Source organism: Nicotiana tabacum, chromosome 8, assembly GCF_000715075.1.
Source record: "Nicotiana tabacum cultivar K326 chromosome 8, ASM71507v2, whole genome shotgun sequence".
NCBI classification, from domain to species: Eukaryota; Viridiplantae; Streptophyta; class Magnoliopsida; order Solanales; family Solanaceae; genus Nicotiana; species Nicotiana tabacum.
Window position 1 is genome coordinate 189,916,516 of NC_134087.1, and position 21,338 is coordinate 189,937,853.

Below are 21,338 nucleotides of genomic sequence, written 5' to 3' on the forward strand. Positions count from 1 at the left end.
ATAGTGGACAAGTAAAAACGAACGGGGGAATATATGTATTAAAAATTACATTGAATATGGATGAATATTTGACATAAAATCTAGTTATTATTATATACTCGTATTATTAATTAACTTGAGTTGGATGTAAAACCTGCAAACTTTAAATTTTGAATCCTCCGATGAATTCAGTACGAGGGAGGTAGAGGGAACTGACATGCTAGTGGTCAGTAGGGTACTCTTGTTTTCTTGGTAATTTCGTCTGAATTTCCACATATTTATACATTTTATAGTGAGTTTAATTTGGCAGTCAGAGAAGTTGAAATATGAATCACAAATAGATAATGAATTTTCTTGGTAGGACCATATTGTGGTCCTTATAATGACCTTATATTCCTTTTTCATTTTTTGTGTAACTCGTTTTTCCTTTTTCTTTTCTCTTTTCACACAAGGTTACACGTTTTTCTCACTTTATACTTTTTAATTGATGGTATATATATTGCTGACTATTTAGGAATAATAATCAAGATTCATTATCAGGTGAACCAAAGGAAACCACAGAATTACTCGGACAAAATATTAGAGTGATAGAAATGGCAAGGACACGTTGCTATGACAAAAGTGGATTGAAGAAGGGAACTTGGACACCTGATGAAGATAGGAAATTAGCAGCTTATGTTAGTAAATATGGTTGCTGGAATTGGCGTCAACTTCCCAAGTTTGCTGGTATATGCTGAATTCCTATCTCCTTTTTCGATCCGACCCCAACTTATTTAAGACTGACACATACGTAGTTATATATAGTTGTGGTCGTATTGTAAAACTAAAATGATACCCCCATTTTGGAACAGATGGAATTATCCTTTTTTTTCTTCTGCTGGCAGTGCATATAACTTAAATCAGTATGGCTAGTGTTGTGTTGTAATATTTTATCTCAATGAATGCATTGTTCTCCTTGTGAAGGATTAGCTAGGTGTGGGAAGAGCTGCAGACTGAGATGGCTGAATTATCTCCAACCAAATATCAAAAGAGGAAACTATACTAAAGAAGAAGATGAAATTATCATGAAGCTCCACGCAGAAATTGGAAACAAGTAAGCAATCAATTTTCTCTTCTTTTTTCCCGTCCTTTTACTCATACACAGCACAATGGGCAATGGCAGCAAAAAACTTCAGATATATGGACTTATAATTTCTATTGGGGTTTAGTCGAATCCAATAACTTTTGTTCAAACCCTGTATTTGTATTAAGAAATTCAATGAATATGTACAAATTATTAATATAAAACTTAATAACTTAAAAGGATTATAATTCCGAACTCATAAGGTTCAGATTCTAGCTCCGCCTATGCAAATATGAGTATTTCTTTTCATTTACATTTTACAATAATCTAATGTAAAATTCTCTTCTTTATTTTGTTTATTCAAGATGGTCGGTAATTGCTGCTCACTTACCTGGAAGATCAGACAATGACATAAAGAATCATTGGCACACCTCTCTCAAAAAGAGATCAACTCGGGAATATTCAACTTCAACTGACTCAATAAAGAGATCATCTAACAACAGTTATCAAGCCAACAGTCAAAAAAAGAGACGTGAAAATGAAACTCAACTAAATGCAAATGAGAGTTTTCAATTGTCACCGATGCAATCATGCAGTACTGAGGTTTCTTCTTGTGCTACAATTGATCAAAATGTGGAAAATATACATGGCGAACGCGAGGTTTTTCAAGAAGAAATATTTGAAGTATCTAGCGGAAGTTTTTGGACAGAACCATTTTTAGTAGATAGTTTTAACACTGCTAGTGATTGTTTTGTACCATCATTCGATGATCATGGAGTATTTGTATCTCCATTTTCCCCTGTTATGAGCTATGGTGAATTACTATGCTCATATTATTAAGATAGCGAACTCCTTAAAGTACATTGATTGCTGGGAATTGGATAAGTAATGCAAGTTGTACCTTTGGTTAATTTTGAGGAAACATAAAGAACATCTAGTATAGAGGAATACAGGTGGAAAAAATCAGTTTTTTTTTTCTAGTATTTTATATTCGCATTGGGCCCAACTAATTCGAATTTGCATGGCATGTCTATATATTTGGTGTCCTCCATCGGAATTAATTGCATTTATATCAGAAATTGATTGCACCTATCCAACAGTGAAGCCAAGAATTTCGCTAACGGTGTTCAAGATTTAATATACATATTATATAACAATATTTTTTAATTTAATACGTAATATGAATATATAATATTTTATATGCACAATATAATTTTTCGATAAAGAGCGTTCAAGTGACTGTATGTGACTGTGACACTACAACCAGTGGAGGATCTAGAGTGCAGCTACTGGGTTCCCGGGAACCCAATAGCTTTTGCGTAGACTCTATATTTTTATTAAAAATTCACTAAATATTTATAAATATCTAAATGTGAACACAGTTATTATTGTATATTAATTTGAGAATATGACCGGAACTCATATACTTTAAATCCTGGATCCGCCTCTAACTACACCTAGTAGAGAAATCATTGTAATATAATCATTCTTCCAACTCATATAGTCCTAGTGAAAGAGTGACATAATCTCCATAAATTTGGAGTGTAATTTTAAAACTGAGTTCGTACCAAATTATTTGGACCACTTCTTAAACCGGTAGCTATCGCCTTACATTCGTGGCCATTTTTTTCTGGTGAAATTTATGGCCACAAGTGTAGAATTATATATCTCAGATCTTCAGGTTATCATCAATGAAATATCATAGTCTCAAGAAAAATTTTGTTTTGTTCCTCGTACAACTAGTATAAGTTACATGACTTATTAGTTATGTGAGGCATATAGTAAAACCTTTAGGATAGATATTGTTTAGGCTGGTGATCTTCACATATTGGATAGTTAAAGAAAATAAATAAATATAGAATTTTCATCAAAAGAAACTTCTAAGATATGTGTCAAGAAAATAAATAAATAAAATTTTCATCGAAAGAAACTTCTACTAAGATACATGTCAAATAAGTAAACTGATTTACAATTTCGTGCTATATAGTAAAAAGTTTTCTGCGCACAAAAGGCCTGAAAGATGAGACCTTGACGTGCTTTAATATATTGACCAAAGAATATATATGAAGTAAAAGTAAGTATTCCAAATGAAAGAGAGAGAGCAAAATTAATATATGGGTGTGGTAGCATGGTTGAGATTCCTGAACTCTTAATTATGGTAGGCACTTATCTATTATAACACTTAAGTGTTTAGGTCATTAATTTAATTTTTGTTTCCAATATTTTACCTATAAAATATAGTAGTTTTTATTGATTTAATCACTTCGAACTCCTTTTCTGAACGACTTCACATTCTGAAACATCGAGCTAATTGTGCGAAAGTTTGCGAATAGAAGTACTATTACATTGATTTGGAACTTTCCTAGTTGTTTTTAAAAGGTTTAAACTACGATGTGTTGGGATGGATTGTTTGGTTTTCGCGCGGCATAAGGAAATGTATCTCATTACTAATCAGACTTGTGTAATATAAAATACTCCCTCTTTCTCGTTTTATGCGACACCAGTCGTAGTATGGTGGTAAAACTATTTAACTTTGAATGTGAATTCGACATAGAATTTTCAAGTTTGTTGAAATAAAACATATATATCTAGAAACTATATAAAGGTAGTAAAGTGCCCTTTTAAGTCACAATAATTAACAATTATTTAAAATACAAGAAAATCTCCTTTATAAATAGTAATTGTGACATATAAAATGGGACAATGGGAGTAATAATTTTGAATTTAATGATTTTTTTTCTTCTCTTGTGACTAGCATTTTTCGTGTGCACTACTCCACCTTCTACATGAACTCGGATGACCGGTACCGAATTGCCTAAAATTTTGCGGACCCATTAAAACAGCCTAATGAACAATAGTCATCGCGTCATCATGATTTTTCCTTATTTTTACCATTTTAGGGCCATAAAATAGGAATTCAAGACGCTTTTCGAATTTTGTGTGTTATAGTCCACGCCATCTGCATGAACTTGGGCAACCGGCTTCAAATTGCATAAAATTTTGCAGGCTCATCATAAACGGCATAATGGACAATAATCATCATTTCATCATAACCATTCCTCCTTATTTAATATTTTAGGGCCATAAAATAAAAATTCGACACGATTTCGGAATTTTCATTAATTCGGAGTGTAATTTTAGAACTATAAGGTCATACCAAACTACTTGGACCACTTCTTAAACTGGTTGATATATGTTGCCTTACATTGTGGCTCTCATTTTTATCCACATGATGATAAGTACTTTATCTTACAAATTCGTCATCCCTTATGGCCACAGGAAGTGTAGAGTGATATATTTCAGATTTTTCAGCTTATCAACAAGGAAATATCATAGCCTCATGTTGACTTATGCGGTATAGGTTTTGATAATTTAATAAAGGAAAAAATGTATGAACCAGATTCATGGATATTGTACTAGGTCACGATAAAAAACAAGCAAAAGACATAGTTATTTCTGATAATCGTTGACCAAAAAGATTGCATATTCTCTATCCAAAATAAGGAAAGAGTTAGAGGTTGAAGTTAACTATAACTCTTCCACCAAGAAAGAGTAAAGCATCAGACTTCTAGTTACTCTTTATTCTACTAATTCTATAAATATTAGTGTTATTCTCTTATATACATACTGAAGTTAAGCAGAATTGAGAGCAAAATAGCAAGGCATTTTGTGAGTAATTCCGGTGAGATTCAAGGGTGCGAACCTGAAGCTACATGAACCAGATTATGTATATGTTTTTAATTCTAGTTCAAGTGTAGTATGAGCTTTTGACTTGTACCTTTCAGCTTTCTCTAGAAGCAAATTGTAGTAGGTACTTGAGTTGTCTTATTCAAGTTAGAGTTAACTTAAAGTACTCGCAACAGCCCGTGGCGTGTTGTTACAAGTGTTAGAATTTAATCCTTAGGTTTGCAAGAGTTTATAAACTTTGTTTTTGTCTCAGAGTTCAGTGAAATGTTTAGGGAAAATCCTACTGAGAAATAGGGCGTGGGTTTTTCATCTTTTGAGTCGGGTGTTTTTCACGTAAATAGCATTATGTTCTTTACTTTCTGCATTATTTATTCGACAACTGTAGTATAAGGAACATATCGAAGAATCAGGTCCTTTGATAATCCAACGCACGTGAAAATCGATACAACACAAATTACTCCCTCTTGTGTGGTATTGAAGCTTAAAACAATGACTCAATAAATCGTTTCATTTATTTCCAAGTATACATGACAGGGATGGATGCAACTTTATGTTAATGACGGGGTTAATCTAAATCTAATATTTTCAACGTGAATCATAAATTTATGTGAAATATTTTACCAAAATTATAACAAAAATATATTTGAATCCGTAACTTTAAAAATATAATAGGACCACTCTTAAAACGTTTAAAGGTTGAACCCAAAGATCGAACTTAAATCTTGAATTTTGTCATACATGAAAACACATTCATGAACACCAAGAGCTTGGAGTTAATTATGTTTGTGTTTATAAGAATTTCATAGGGATTACCTGAGATTATTCTTCAGGAAAGATATAACTTAGGCTTTGTGATCATCAGATATTGGATAGTTAAAGAAAGAAAATAAATGAATAGAATTTTCATCAAAAGAAACTTCTAAGATACATGTCGAGAAAATAAATACTCCCTCCGTTTCAATTTATATGAACTTATTTTCTTTTTAGTCCGTGCAAAAAAGAATGATCCCTTTCCTTATTTAAAAACAATTTACTTTTACACAATGATTAATAGCCATACAAAATATATGTACCTCCAGTATAATATGCTGGAGTTCAAGCATACTTATGCTGGAATTCCTGTATAATATACTGGCGTATTTTTCGGATTTTGAACAGTGTTTTCGCTCAAATTTATCTTTACATAAAAAGTGGCTAAATTTCGATTACTTTTAAAACTAAGCTATTTTTAAACGACCAGTTCTATATATGTGCCTCATTTTTCCTTATTTTTTTACTCCCTCATTTTGAGAAAATATGAAACTGTATAAAGGTCAAATGAGGGGTAATCAAAATTTCATTCGGGGTAATCAAAATTTTAATTACCCCTAATGAAAATTTTTATCGAAAGAAACTTCTACTAAGAAATTAAAAAATAGCCACATTTATAACTGGTCGCTTAAAAATAGCTCAGTTTCAAAAGTGATCGAAATTTAGCCACTTTTTATGTAAAAATAAATCTGAGCGAAAACACTGTTCAAAACCCGAAAAATACGCTAGTATATTATACTGGAGTTCCAGGATAAGTATGCTCCAGCATAATATGATAGAGTTCCAGCATAAGTACACTAGAACTCCAGCATAATATTCTGGAGTTCCAGCAAGTATAATTAGTATAATATACTGGAGTTTGGAGCACCGGTGCTCCAGTCTCCAGTATATTATATTGGAGTCAGCAAAGTATACCGGTCCAACATAATATGCTGGAGTTCATACACAGGTGCACCGAACTCCAGTATATTATGCTGGATCGGTCTCTGTTGCCACAAAATAGTGGCTATTTTTCATTGACTTCTTAAATGCTGGCTATTTTTGAATGACCAGTCCAAAAACTGATTATACCATGCTATTTTTTTACGTTAAGTGTCAAATAAGTAAAGTGATTTACAATTTCGTGCTATATAGTAAAAAGTTTTCTGCGCACCAAAGACCTGAAAGATGAGACCTTGACGTGTATTAATGTATTGACCAAAGCATATTTATATATAAAGTAAAAGTAAGTATTCCAAATGAAAGAGAAAGAGCAAATTTAATATATGGGTGGGGTGGAATGGTTGAGATATATCCACCCCTAATTATCAATCTCGCTTAAAAATAAAGAACTTCTTGATAGAAAGCATTTTCACATAACGGCCAACTCGGTTATAATTCAAATTAATCGAGTTAATAAATTCAAATACTGAATAATACAATAACAATAACAACCCAGTATAATTCTACAAGTGGGGTCTGGGGAGGGTAATATGTAAGCAAACCTTACCCCTACCCCAAGGGGCAGAGAGGCTGTTTCCAGGAGACCCTTGGCTCAAGAAAGCAACAAGAGACGATATATTAGTACCATCAATAGAATCATAATACAATAACAACAATATAAGAAATACGAAATAGATGGAAGGTATAATAATAACCAACAGCTCAAGTCCTGCATCAGTAGATGACCACTAGAGTCCTAAAACTAACTCCTAACTGGCTAATCTCACTCTAGTGTGCTGTAGAAATATTCACAACTTCCCCCTAGTCTACAACCTTAATGCTCGACCTCCACAATTTCATGTCAAGGGTCATATCTTCAGCGATTCTAAATACTGAATAATGTTTTAAAAAATAGGTTGTCATCTCCTTTTTGACTCTATTGTTTCGGAAAAGAAGAGGCATAGTTCCAACATAGTAAACCTTTTCTTCAGAAAGAGAAATCAGTGACTTGTGATTCACGAGATACCGAGAATTTGTAAGGAGCTAGTAGTCCACATCTGCCATGGAGCTTAAGTTTTTGGGGCAGTGGCTATAAGATAACTGATATTCTGATCCGAGGAATTAATATTCGGATATTTTCAGAAATCACTATTATTTAGTGGCTATTAACTTGCTATAACAATTATTTAGTTAATTACTTTCTATTAGGGGTGAACAAATGAAACCGCACCAACCGCACCAACTCGCTAATCCGAGTCAAACTGAAAAAAAAAACGATTATGATTTGGTTTGATTTGATTTGGTGTTGGAAGAAAAAAAATCCGACCATAATTGGTTTGGTTTGGTTTTAACTAAAAAAAGTCAAACTAAAACCAAACCAACCCGACATTATATATATAGAAGTTTTAAACATGTTTAATACATAAAAATATTTATTGTAGTGTAGTTTATAAATGTTTCTTAAACTTTTTCATAGTTTTATCTTTTAACGTATTATTTCAAGCTTGGACTTATAATTTTTGGATGCCCCAATAATTTTTGTAGTCCATAAATGGTAGTAACTAAAATAAATCCTAAACCAAAATCAAATCAATACTAATACTAATAAAAGATATTCAATTCAATAGTACTATATATGAATGAAAATAGTATTGGATATCTATTTCTTAGTTTTCCCACGGTTTAGATAAAATGCATAACTTATTTTTCTTTTAATGTTTAGTCAAGTAAATAGTAGTACTTATTAGTCGTACTTATTTTAGCAACTTAGTAATTTTAAATTATGTTTGTTTTCATTATGACTTATTAATAATATTTATTTTATGCGATTTTATTATCTTTCTTGTTGCATATTTTAGTACAATGCCATGACTCATGTCATATTTATGTTATTTTATTGAAAAATACCTTATATAGTTCTATCTTACTAGGATTAAAGAAATATTTGGAGCACAAACTCGATGTTTTGTGCTATGAAGACTTTATGAAAAACAAAACCGAAAAAAACCCGAAAATTCGAAAAACCCGAGAAAAATCGAGATTAAAAAATCCGGCTTTTATTAGTTTGGTTTGGTCTATAGATTTAATAACCCGACACAATTGGTTTGATTTGATAATTGGAAAATCTGAACCAACCTGACCTATGTACACCCCTACTTCCTATAGCTATCTTTTCAATTGTTATTGAATTATTCGATGTATTCAAACTACTGTATTAGTAGCAAAACTCAGTGAGAAAATAAGGTTGTTCAGCTAACATCGACTGTATTCATATGTATTCACGAGTTGTATCCGTGAATACAGTAACGAAAATCTGCGAAAAATAGGGTTGTTCAGCTAACATCGACTATATTCATATGTATTCACGAGTAGTATCCGTGAATACAGTAACGGAAATCTGCGAAAAAATAGGTCTCTCCAGCTATTTAAAAACGGCAAGTGAATCAATTAACGTGATAAATTCCTAATATAACTCAACAAACTGTCACGATCCAAAACTAATCTTGTCGTGATGGCACCTAAAGTGGTACTAGGCAAGCCGACACACTACCAAAACCAATCAATATTATTATTTTTAAGACAAAATCAAAGCAATTTAACAATAAACCTACATAAGGAGTTTAAATCAAAACAACAGTGCGGAAAGAAAACCCAACATCGGAGTGTCACTAGTCATGAACATCTACTACAAATGTCTGACAACATCAAGACTAACATAGCCTGGAAATAACTGAATACAACTAAGGGAGGATAAGAAGGGAGAAAAGTAGGGCTGCGATCGCCAGGCAACTACCTTACTATTTCCGATGGACTTGCCACTGAGTAATCAACACCCACTACCGGGTTCAAAAATACCTGGATCTGCACACAAGGTGCAGAGAGTAATGTGAGTACGCCAACTCAGTAAGTAATAAAATTAAATAGAGACTGAGCAGTAGTGATGAGCAATAAAACATATACAGTTCATATCATGAAATCTCAGTAAAATACAGCATGCTTTTAAAATTAGGGTTTTGAATCAACTCAGCTCATTTAAATCCAGTTTCAATAAAACCATTTAAAACATCTTTCAACAATTTTCAACGAAGTGAGTAAAAATGATAAAAACATAAACAACCCCTCAGGCAAAACTCACTCGTATACATCCCCTCGGGCAACATAAATCAAGAACAGCCCCTCAACGAACATCACTCGTGAACACCCCATCGGGCAAACATGAATCATAAACAGCCCCTCGGGTAAACCTCATAGTCACTCATATACAGCTCCTCGGGCATTACCTCACAATCGCTCGTAAACAACCCCTTGTGAATAACATGAATCAAGAACAACCCCTCAGGCAAAACATCATATCACTCACTCAGGGTACCCACACTCACTAAGGGTATACAGACTCCGAAGGGGCTCCACAACCCAAGCGCTATAACAAGCAACCTCGTGGCATAAATCAATCAGGCCCTCGGCCTCATAACAAGCCACCTCGTGGCATAAATCAATCAGGCCCACGGCCTCACAAAAATCATGAATCAATAACAACATGCTGCGGCATGCAGCCCGATCCCATAATATCCTGACAACACAGGCCCTCGGCCCCACTCAGTCAGAAACCTCTCAAGCCACTTGGGCTATCAGTAAAATAGGGTGTTTAGTCCAAAATATCATTTTATGCATCAAAATCGAGTAGTAAAGACTGAGTTATGAAATCAGTAAACACAACATGACTGAGTATAGATCTTAAATCAAAAACAATAAGAGGATAATAAGAAAAAGCCCCTAAGGGTCCAAATAGCTTTGGCATAAGGCCCAAATATGACATTCAACCCAATTTATAGGAAATTCTTTCTAAAACACATAAGTATCATATAATTTAAGTCAAATACGCAACTTTAGTTGCTACGGGACGGACCAAGTCACAATCCCCAATGGTGCACGCCCACGCGCACGTTACCTAGCATGTGCGTCACCTCAAAATAGTAAAGCAATGTGAAATCCGGGATTTCATACCCTCACGACAAGATTTACAATCATTACTTACCTCAAACAAGCCAATTCCAATACCGATCAAGCCAAGCGATGCTCCAAAAATGCCGTCTCGTACGTTCCGACCTCCGAACGGCTCCATACTAACCAAAACAACTCAAATACATCAAACAATACTAAAGCAACCAATCCCCAGCGAAAAGGTCGAATCTTTAATCAAAAGCCCAAAATCTGCCAAAAAGTCCAACCTGGGTCCGCATTTTGGAACCTGAAAAAACTCAAAAAATCTGATAACCCATTCAATTATGAGTCCAACCATACTAGTTTCATCCAATTCCGACTCCGAATCGATGTTCAAAATTTAAAAATTCACTTTATAAAACTTTAGGCAAAACCCCCTAAATTTCACTTTGAAATCATTAATTAAATGCCAAAAACGAAGGTGGATTCATGAAATATAACCAAAATCGAGTAGATAACACTTACCCCAATACATATGGTAAAACTTGCCTCTAAAATTGCCCAAATTCAAGCTCCCCAACTCAAAATATGATCAAATGAACAAACTCTTATTTTATATATTTTTTGCGAGCTATTCTGCCTCGATTCTTGTGCCAAATGATTCCGAAACTCGCTTTTGATGCCTTCAATAGATTTCTTGCAAACGTTTAATCAAGTTAGGCTCTTGAATCATTCTATTTGACCTTATATTAAAGGAGATATGTTGGTTTCAATATTTGGAAATAGTGCAGATTTTTAATTACGAATTCACTAGCAATTTCGTAGTTAATCTAAAAAAATCCGTTCAACTCAATTCGTAGTGAAATGACCATAAAATCCTCATACGATGTCCAAATTTGACGATTCTTTTTGCTATGGCTATGTAATTATAATACGGATCTAATTCTTCATTAAAAACAGAAATCAGAGCTGATTTGCTTAATGTAGTACCATTTATGTTTGATAAACAACGTCGAAACATAAAAAACGAGCACAACACAACCCAAACCTATCCGAAACTCACCCGAGCCCCGCAGGGACCCTGTTCGAACATACCAACAAGTCTCATATCATAACACGGACCTACTTAAGGCCTCAAAACACACATAATGTCACGATCCTAAAACCGACCCGGTCGTGATGGCACCTATCGTGAAACTAGGCCAGCCGAACACAACCTGAATTAACCATTTAATCAATGACAGTTATTTTTAAGCCTTTAATTGATCAGATATCTCATAATGTAAGTCTAAATGAATAGTGCGGAATAAATATATAAGCCCGACATCGAGATGTCAGAAGTCACGAGCATCTACTAATGTCTGAAAATATACTAAAAACAATCTAAGGGATACAAGAGGGGGAAGAGCAGGGCAGTGAATGTCAGGCAGCTACCTTACTAACTCCAATGGTTTTGCTACTGAGCAATCAACACCCGCTATCGGCTTCAGAAATGCCTGAATCTGCACACAAGGTGCAGGGAGTAACGTTACTACGCCAACTCAGTAAGTAATAAAAGTAAATGAAAGCTGAGCAGTAAGAAAACACGTAAACTACGTCAAAACGCTACAACAAATGCAGGACATTTCCAATACAACACAGAAATCATTTACTTTGTAAAAATCATGCTCAGTTTCGGTAAAACCATTTAAAATAATTTTCAATAGTTTCAAACGAGTGATAAAACAGTGAGTAAATATAATAGAAATGTAAACAGCCAATCAGGCAAAACATGTACCATAAACTGCCCCTCGGGCACAATATCAATAGAACTAGCCCCTCGGGCTACCTCAAAATCACTCGTAGTCAGCCCCTCGGGCATAACATAAATCAAGAACTGCCCATCGGGAAAGACATGGATCAAGAACAGCCCCTCGAACAACAATATGAAACAACAACAGCCCCTCGGACAACAATATGAAACAACAACAGCCCCTCGGGCTACATCATATCACTCACATTGGGTACCCGCGCTCACTGGGGGTGTACAGACTTTGGAAGAGGCCCCTTACGTCCCAAGCGCAATAACAAGCCATCTCGTGGCATAATCAAACAGGCTCTCGGCATCATATCAAGCCATCTCGTGGCGTAACAAATAAGGCCCTCAACCTCATAATCATAAATCAGTACCACACTGCTTGCGGCATGCAACCCGATCCCATACTATCCTCACAAAACAGACCCTCGGCCTCACTCTGTTAGAAATCTCTCAAGCCACTCGGGCAACAGTAAAACATGATGCTCAACCCAAAATATAATTTAAAAATATCAAAACGGAGTAAATATGGCTAAGCTATGAAAACAGTAGAATACAGCATGACCGAGTACAAATATGAAGCCAAAACAGTGAGGAATAGAAGTAAAATCCCCTAAGGGTCCAAAACAGTTGGCACGAGGCCCAAATATGGCATTCAACCCAAAACATGATAATGCTTTCCAAAACACAATGATATCAAACAAGTTTTAATCAAATACGTGACTTAACAATCATACGGGATGGACTAAGTCACAATACCCAACGGTGTATGACCCCACACTCGTCAACTAACATGTGCGTCACCTCAAAGTAGCATAACGATGTGAAATCCGGGATTTCATACCCTCAAGACAACATTTACAATCATTGCTTACCTTAAACCGGTCCAAACTCTAGCCTGCGATGCCTTTGCCTCTCGAATCGGCCTCCAAATGCTCCAAATTTAACCAAAATCAATATATTATCATCAGTATACACTAAAGGAACAAAGACCAAGCGAAAGTAATCAAATTAACTTAAGAATCCTAAAATTGCTCAAACCCGGCCCCCGGGCCGACGTCTCGAAATCCGACCAAAGTCACAAAATTCGATAACCCATTCAATTACGAGACTATCCATACTAGTTTCACTCAATTCTGACTTCGAATCGGCTTTCAAATCCCAAAAATTCATTTTATGAAATTCCACAATTTTCCCCAAATTTACATCCTAAATCTTTACTCAAATGATGAATCCAACATTATAATCATGTATTTTTGCCAAAATTGAGTTAGAATCACTTACCCCGATGATTTTCTTGAAACTCCCTCAAAACATTACCAAAGCCCGAGCTCTCTAAGTTAAAATGTGAAATAAAACCCCAAATCTTGTATTTATAGGGCACCTTTCGGATCCCCATCACCGCTGACCGCGGTAAATCCACTACTACAACGAAAAATATTGACTGCAGTGACATAATTTAGTATTTTGGCCATCAATTTCTCTACAGATATACAAATTGTGATTTCTTTAGCTTTTTGAAGACTAGACACGAAAGGCTACAACTTTTGTTTTTGAATCATATCAAAATTCCTTGTAGTTCAAAAGATATAGGCGTCCGAAGTCAGACCAGTGAACCTGCAGATTCTTCCTCACCGCGGACTGCGGACCATTTTCCGCCCCAGCGGTAAAACCACCACCCCTAGCGGTAAAACCACCGCCCCAGCTTTAAATTTAAGTACCAGAACCAATGCCTGAGTCCCGGTAATGCCCAGACTCGCTCAAAACTCACCTAAAACATACCCAAGGCCCTCGGGACCTCAACCCAAACATACCAACACCTCCCATAACATCATTAAAACTTAGTCGAGCCTTCGAATCACTCAAAACAACACCAAAAATACCAAATCAACTTCAGATTCAAGCTTAAGAACTTAGAAACTTTCAAATTCCATAAACGATGCCGAAACCTTTCAATTCAACTCCGAATGACCTAAAATTTTGCACACACGTCACAAATGACACTACAGACCTATCGAATTTCCGGAATTCTATTCCGACCCCGATATCAAGATTTCCACTACCAACCGGAAAGCGCCAAAATTCCAATTTTGCCAATTCAAGCCTAAATCTACCACGGGCCTCCAAATTACGTTCCGAACATGCTCCTAAGTCCCAAATCACCCAATGGAGCTAATCCAATCATAAAAATTCAAATCCGAGATCGAGTACTAGAAGTCAAAGACTTGGTCAAACCTCTCAAATTTTAAGCCTTAAGCTGAGAACCATTCTTCCATATCTGTTCTGTTCCACTTGAAAATCAAAACCGATGATTTACATAAGTCATAATACATCATACGAGGCTAGTCATGCCTGAGGACCGACGAGCGAAATGCAAATACTCAAAACGACCGGTTGGGTCGTTACATCCTCCCCCACTTAAACATACGTACGTCCTCGAACGTGTCCAAAGTTGTTCCGAAAACCATCAAATCGCTGTGTAACCTTACCATGCACATACCCGGGGGAGATCCCATGTCACCCTATGTCATATAGGTCCGATAACACAATGCAACTGAAATTTCACAATCCAACCTACCCCATAAACCTTAGAACTACATTTCCACTTCTGAAATTATCTACAAGATCAGAATTTCACATATATACTCTGAATAAGCCCGAACAAGCTGTAACAAGCCATACCGACAACCTCAAATGCAATTACATGATATACCACGTAGCTCAAACTCTCGTATGATAACTTCTGATCACAACAGTTGCTCAGAACAACCGAATATCGATAATAAATCTCTTATCAAATAAAAACTCATTCTAACAACTCTGTATACTGCCAATGATAAATGAAACACGTAGAAAGTCATAACCATTCCTCAGATCAACCATTCATGAAGCCACTTCTCCTTTGGCAAGGACCATAGCAAATTTCTGAGCCGAACATCAATATTATCCTTCCAACACGCTAAAACTGAATTTTTTTATATTCATTCTAGATTCCAACGATCTCATCAAATCCAACACAACTACTCTGGTGACATGACACATCAATACAATCTAAAGCCACAACTCGTTCAATCCACACACCAATAAGTAACAATCCGAACGTACTCAAACCATGAAAATTGACTCAAATGAGAGAGCTATACCGCAAGCTCACCAGTACCACCGTACACAATGTTAAGAACCCACCACACATCGTAGAAATAGAACACACAAATCTAACCCGAAGGATCATACCCCTATATAACTTCGCTGGAATGCGCGATCCTTTCCAAACACTTGTCCACATGAAACACCTCAAGTCACTATGCTCAAAATCGACAACCACGCATAATTTGATGTCTAGAACCAAAGCAAATTATCATAACCATGGCAAAGCAATTGACATAACATTACACAAATCTGAAAGGACACAACCGATATGCCATCCGCCGAGCAATACCCAATACTCTTCCCGCTCGAATTCCACTAAGTGACCCCAATAAAACGGCACCACATGTGCCTATAACCAACAAATCCCAATGCCTCGCAACACGGAAAGGTAACTCATAGATCTCCCTAGATCACTAATAAGCTCAATAACAATCGAATCAACACATCTCTCAACCATACAACTCGGGGTCAACCAAGCCGACTCGATGTAGAACACACATCCATAGTGGCCTACCAATGAACCCCTTATTAAGGATTTCCTGAAGCTGCTCCTTCAACTCCTTTAACTCCACCGGTTCCATACGATATGGTGTCTAGCACCAAATCAATGCCGAAATTAACAACCCTGTCCGACAACATGCCCGATAGCAGGAAACACATCCGGAAAATCTCTCACCACCAAAACTGAATCAGTGGTAGGAGTCTCTGCACTGCCATCCATCATGAAGGCCAAATAAGAAAGACAACCCTTCCCAGCCATCTGCTGTGTCTTCAAAAAAGACACCACCCTAATGGGAGCATAATCCGTCGAACCTTGCCACTCAATCCGTGGCATTCCCGGCATAGCCAACGTTGCCGTCCTAGCGCAACAACCTAGAATAACACGACACAAATACAACCAATCTATGCCCAACATCACACCAAAATCTAGCATACTAAGAAACAAGGATCCACTTGGGTCTCCAAACCTCCAATAGTTACCACACAAGCCCGATATACACGACCCACCATAATGACCTAACCTGTTTATGAGAACTCCCGGCCTCCGAATCCATATAACACACAAATCACCATATCTGATCCCAACTCCACCGTTTGAATATACAACACACCTCTAATAACCAATCATCCCATGAGAGGTACTCCTATAATTCTTCTATGCCACCAAACAAACTCGAATATCAGCAGTCGATCAAACAAGAGAGTGCCGCAATACTAATGAAGTATCCTCAGCTCAAACACATCACCCTTTCTAAAACGTATACTCTCATCAATCCATACTAGTTAGTGATCTTATTTATCTAGTTTTCTGAAACTGTCCATGCCACCTAAGAATTTGTGACCTTCCTTCCAAAACTGAACCGTGACCTTACACATGCCGATCTCAATCCTACACATCATACCACATGTACCATACCATCCTAGGATAAACATGAGAACTTCATATCCATTCCAAGACACAAACAACTATGCACTCAACTAGCTAAGAACTTTCCATTGATCCCATCTAGAAGAAAATCACTATACATCCTATGCTCTTCATGCTCGTAGAAAATATACATCTCTGACCCTGGTGAAAACCATCAAGAACTTTTCGAATTCCATTTGCACAAAACTAAACCGTCAAGACTGGATCCTTCTAACTCAACCAAGCTACGCATGCCACTAAACTCTAAGAGCATTGTCGCGAAACACCTGTAGAAACTCATTACCTTGTAAGCATCCAAATAATAAATTATATCCTTACCATGCCGATCCACCCTACTACCAAGCTATCTCATCTATCCGAGTTCCTTTTGATTTACCTTTAACTTGATGCTTATTCTCTCTATAACACCATAATCCTCGACCTAGGATCACCACACGAGTCTCAAGCATAAAGCCATATTGTCATACGGTTCATAAGCCGCTGACTACTCTCTCACATATCCCCAAAAACACCATATTCGAAATACTTACCCTGAAGAGACTTACTGTAAATCTAAAGCCATTACCTTTACCGTCCTGATACTGATGTGTAGAATCCAAAATGATATAGAAATACCATGAGTCTTGACACCCTCTAATGCAAACCTTAGTTTCTAGCCAAATATACAACCTAAAAATCTCCAAATATTACATGTAAAATCTTGAACCCATTAGAACCATTCTCGAGAGTCATCCACTCTACTCAAACCGTAATTAAACCGATCAAACGGACCAGACGACCTGTGCTCTATTAACACTCCGACACCGTAGAATGTAACCTCACCTTAATGCAGCCGAGCAACCTCCTGTTCTATGCACTGTACATCCTTTACCAATAATAACTCAAGTCATTCCGTGATTCTTATACACCCATAAATCATAACATAACCTTTATTGAAATTTCCTTTACTAGAGCCATCCTCGATCTCATCCTCCGTAAGCCATAACTGATTCACTAGTACGCCTCAAATTGGAACCAACATATCACATAATCGTGCAATTAACTAATCAATAGCAGACTCCCCCACTTGGCTCAAAGCCATAGATCAAAACACACAATAACTCATAATGAATATACTATATTACTTCCATAATAACATAGTGAGATTAAACTCAATCCTTCATAAGCTCGCGCAACACATACCATCTAGTACTTCAAATCTTTTACAAATATCGCATTCACCCTCGTAATAGTCAAGCCCACTCTCTTAAGCGACCTAAATTCAAAATGCAACACATTTATTCCACTAGTAAAAGAGATCTTCCAACAAACAACATAAGGATCACACAAACTTCAGAACACTCCACAGGAGATAACCCACCCGCTTCGCCTTAAACTAATAGCTCTTCATACCCCTTCCATCGTCATAAACATTATGCAATCACTTAATCTTCATGAGTCTGAACTCATATCGTAACATGAAATCTACTCCACTCCCCAACTAGAAAACATGAAAAGATTCTCACACTCCCATAACTCGGGGCTATACATCAAATCAAGATGGAAATCAAGCATTAAATAGTTCTTTTTGCCCCCAAGCAGAACCTTCTAGTCTCATTCAAATCATATGAACACATCTAGCAGTCACATCATACTCATCACATAATTATCCAGCCATCGCTTCCACTAATAATGACACTACCGAACACATAAATTCAAAATGCACGTGCTCACACAATTAGCACTTCAGTGCTCAAGCTATAGGTAAAACCCAGCCTCAAGTCCTCCAAACTAGCCCAATATCAACACACAGAGATCACATCTCGCCCTCAATCAGGAATCACAAGCCATTGATGCACATCTGATAATGAGCACTCATGCGCGCATACAATTGCGTGGAAGGAATTCAAGGAGTTACATTTCAAGCTAAAGCAAGGACGCATGATAAGAATTCAAGAATGTAAAGTTTTTCCTAAAGGTTCTACAGCCTCCCAAGGATAAGTACAGACGTCTCCGTACCGATTCGCGAGACTCTACTAAACCGGCTCATGATTCGTAAGACCTATGTAACCTAGGCTCTAATACCAACTTGTCACGACCCTAAAATCGATCCGGTCATGATGGCGCTTATCGTGAAACTAAGCTAGCCAACACAACTCCCAAATTAACCATTTAATCAATAATAATCATTTTAAGCCTTTAATCGATCAGATATCTCATAATGTAAGTTTAAATGAATAGTGCGGAAAAAATATACAAGCCCGACATCGGGGTGTCAGAAGTCACGAGCATCTACTAAGGTCTGAAAATATACTAAAAAAAATTTAAGGGATACAAGAGGGGGAAGAGAAGGGCTACAAATGTCGGCAGCTACCTTGCTAACTCTAATGACTCTGCCAATGAGCAATCAACATCCGCTACTGGGTTCAGAAATGCCTAAATCTGCACACAAAGTGCAGGGAGTAATATGACTACGCCAACTCAGTAAGTAATAAAAGTAAATGAAAGCTGAGCAATAAGAAAACACTTAAACCACGTCAAAATGCTACAACAAATGCAGGACATTTCCAACACAGTACAGATCTCATTTACTTTGTAAAGATCATGCTCTATTTCGGTAAAACCTTTTAAAACAATTTTCAATAGTTTCAAACGAGTGATAAAACAGTGAGTAGATATGATAGAAATGTAAACAGCCCCTTGGGCAAAACATGTACCATAAACCGCCCCTCGGGTATAATATCAATAGAACCAACCCCTCGGGCTACCTCAAAATCACTCGTATCAGCCCCTCGGGCATAACATAGATTAAGAACTGTCCCTCGGGCAAGACACGGATCAAGAATAGATCCTCGGGCAATAATATGAAACAACAACAACCTCTCGGGTTACATCATATCACTCACACTAGGTACCCATGCTTATTGGGAGTGTACAGACTCCGGGAGGGGCCCTTTACGGCCCAAGCGCAATAACTAGCCATCTCGTGGCATAATCACACATGCTCTCGGCCTCATATCAAGACACCTCATGGAATAACAAATCAGGACCTCGGACTCATAATCACAAATTAGTAACACACTGCTGCGGTGCTCAACCCGATTCCATAATATCCTAACAAAATAGGCCCTCGGCCTCACTCAGTCAGAAATCTATCAAGCCACTGGGGCAACAGTAAAATATGATGCTCAGCCCAAAATATCATTTAAAAATACCAAAATGGAGTAAATATGGCTGAGCTATGAAAACAGTAGAATACAACATGACTGAGTACAAATATGAAGTCAAAATAGTGCGGAATAGTAGTAAAAATCCTCTAAGGGTCCAAAACAGTTGGCACTAGGCCCAAATATAGCATTCAGCCCAAAACATGATAATGCTTTCCAAAACATAATGATATCAAAACATGTTTTAATCAAATACGTGACTTAACAGTCATACAGGACGGATTAAGTCACAATCCCCAATGGTGCACGACTCCACGCTCGTCATCTAACGTGTGTGTCACCTCAAAGTAGCATAACAATGTGAAATCCGGGGTTTCATACCCTTAGGACAACATTTACAATCATTACTTACCTCAAACCAGTCTAAACTCTAGCCCGCAATGCCTTTGCCTCTTGAATCGGCCTCCAGATGCTCCAAATCTAACCAAAATCAGTATATTATCATCAATATACGCTAAAGGAACAAATCCCAGGCGAAAGTAATCAAATTAACTCAAAAATCCTGAAATTGCTCAAACCCGACCCCTTGGCCCACGTCTCGAAATCCGACCAAAGTCTCAAAATATGATAACCCATTAAATTACGAGACTATCCATAGTAGGTTCACTCAATTCCGACTTCGAATCGATTTTCAAATCCCAAAAATTCATTTTATGAAGTTCCACAATTTTCTCCAAATTTACATCCCAAATCTCTACTCAAATGATGAATTCAACGTTATAATCATGTATTTTAGCCAAAATTGAATTAGAATCACTTACCCCCGATATATTTCTTGAAACTCCCTCGAAAAATTGCCCAAACCGAGCTCTCTAGGTCAAAATATGAAATAAAACCCCAAATATAGTATTATAGGTCACCTTTCAGATCCTTATCACCGCTGGCCGCGGTAAAACCACCACTGACCACGGTCCACCACCGCTGACCGCGGTAAATCCACTGCTACAATGAAAAATGTTGACTGCAGTGATATGCTTTAGTATTTTAGCTATAACGTTCTCTACAGAAGTCCAAATTGTGATTTCTTTAGCTTTCTGAAAACTAGACACGAAGGGATACAACTTTCATTTTTGAATCATCTCAAAATTCCTTGTAGATCAAACGATATTGGCTTCCGAAGTCAGACAAGTGAACTTGCAGATTCTTCCTCACCGTGGACCGCGGACAATTTTCCGCCCCAGCGGTAAAACCACCGCCCCAGAGGTAAAACCACCACCCCCAGTGGTAAAACTTCCACCCCAACTGTAAATTTAAGCACCAGAACCAATGCCTGAGTCCCGGTAATGCCCAGACTCGCTCAAAACACACCCGAGGCCCTCAGGACCTCAACCCAAACATACCAACACCTCCCATAAC

The 21,338-nt window shown here is 37.0% G+C and overlaps 1 protein-coding gene across 1 annotated transcript; it reads left to right on the forward strand.

The window, feature by feature from the left end:
- Positions 1 to 487: 487 nt before the first annotated feature.
- Positions 488 to 2,020, forward strand: LOC107760435 (transcription factor MYB58). Its single transcript, XM_016578480.2, has 3 exons — positions 488 to 705; positions 943 to 1,072; positions 1,408 to 2,020. Exons 1-3 carry the CDS (start codon positions 573 to 575, stop codon positions 1,880 to 1,882), a joined length of 738 nt encoding a protein of 245 aa, XP_016433966.1. The 5' UTR covers positions 488 to 572; the 3' UTR covers positions 1,883 to 2,020.
- The last annotated feature ends 19,318 nt before the right edge of the window (positions 2,021 to 21,338 follow it).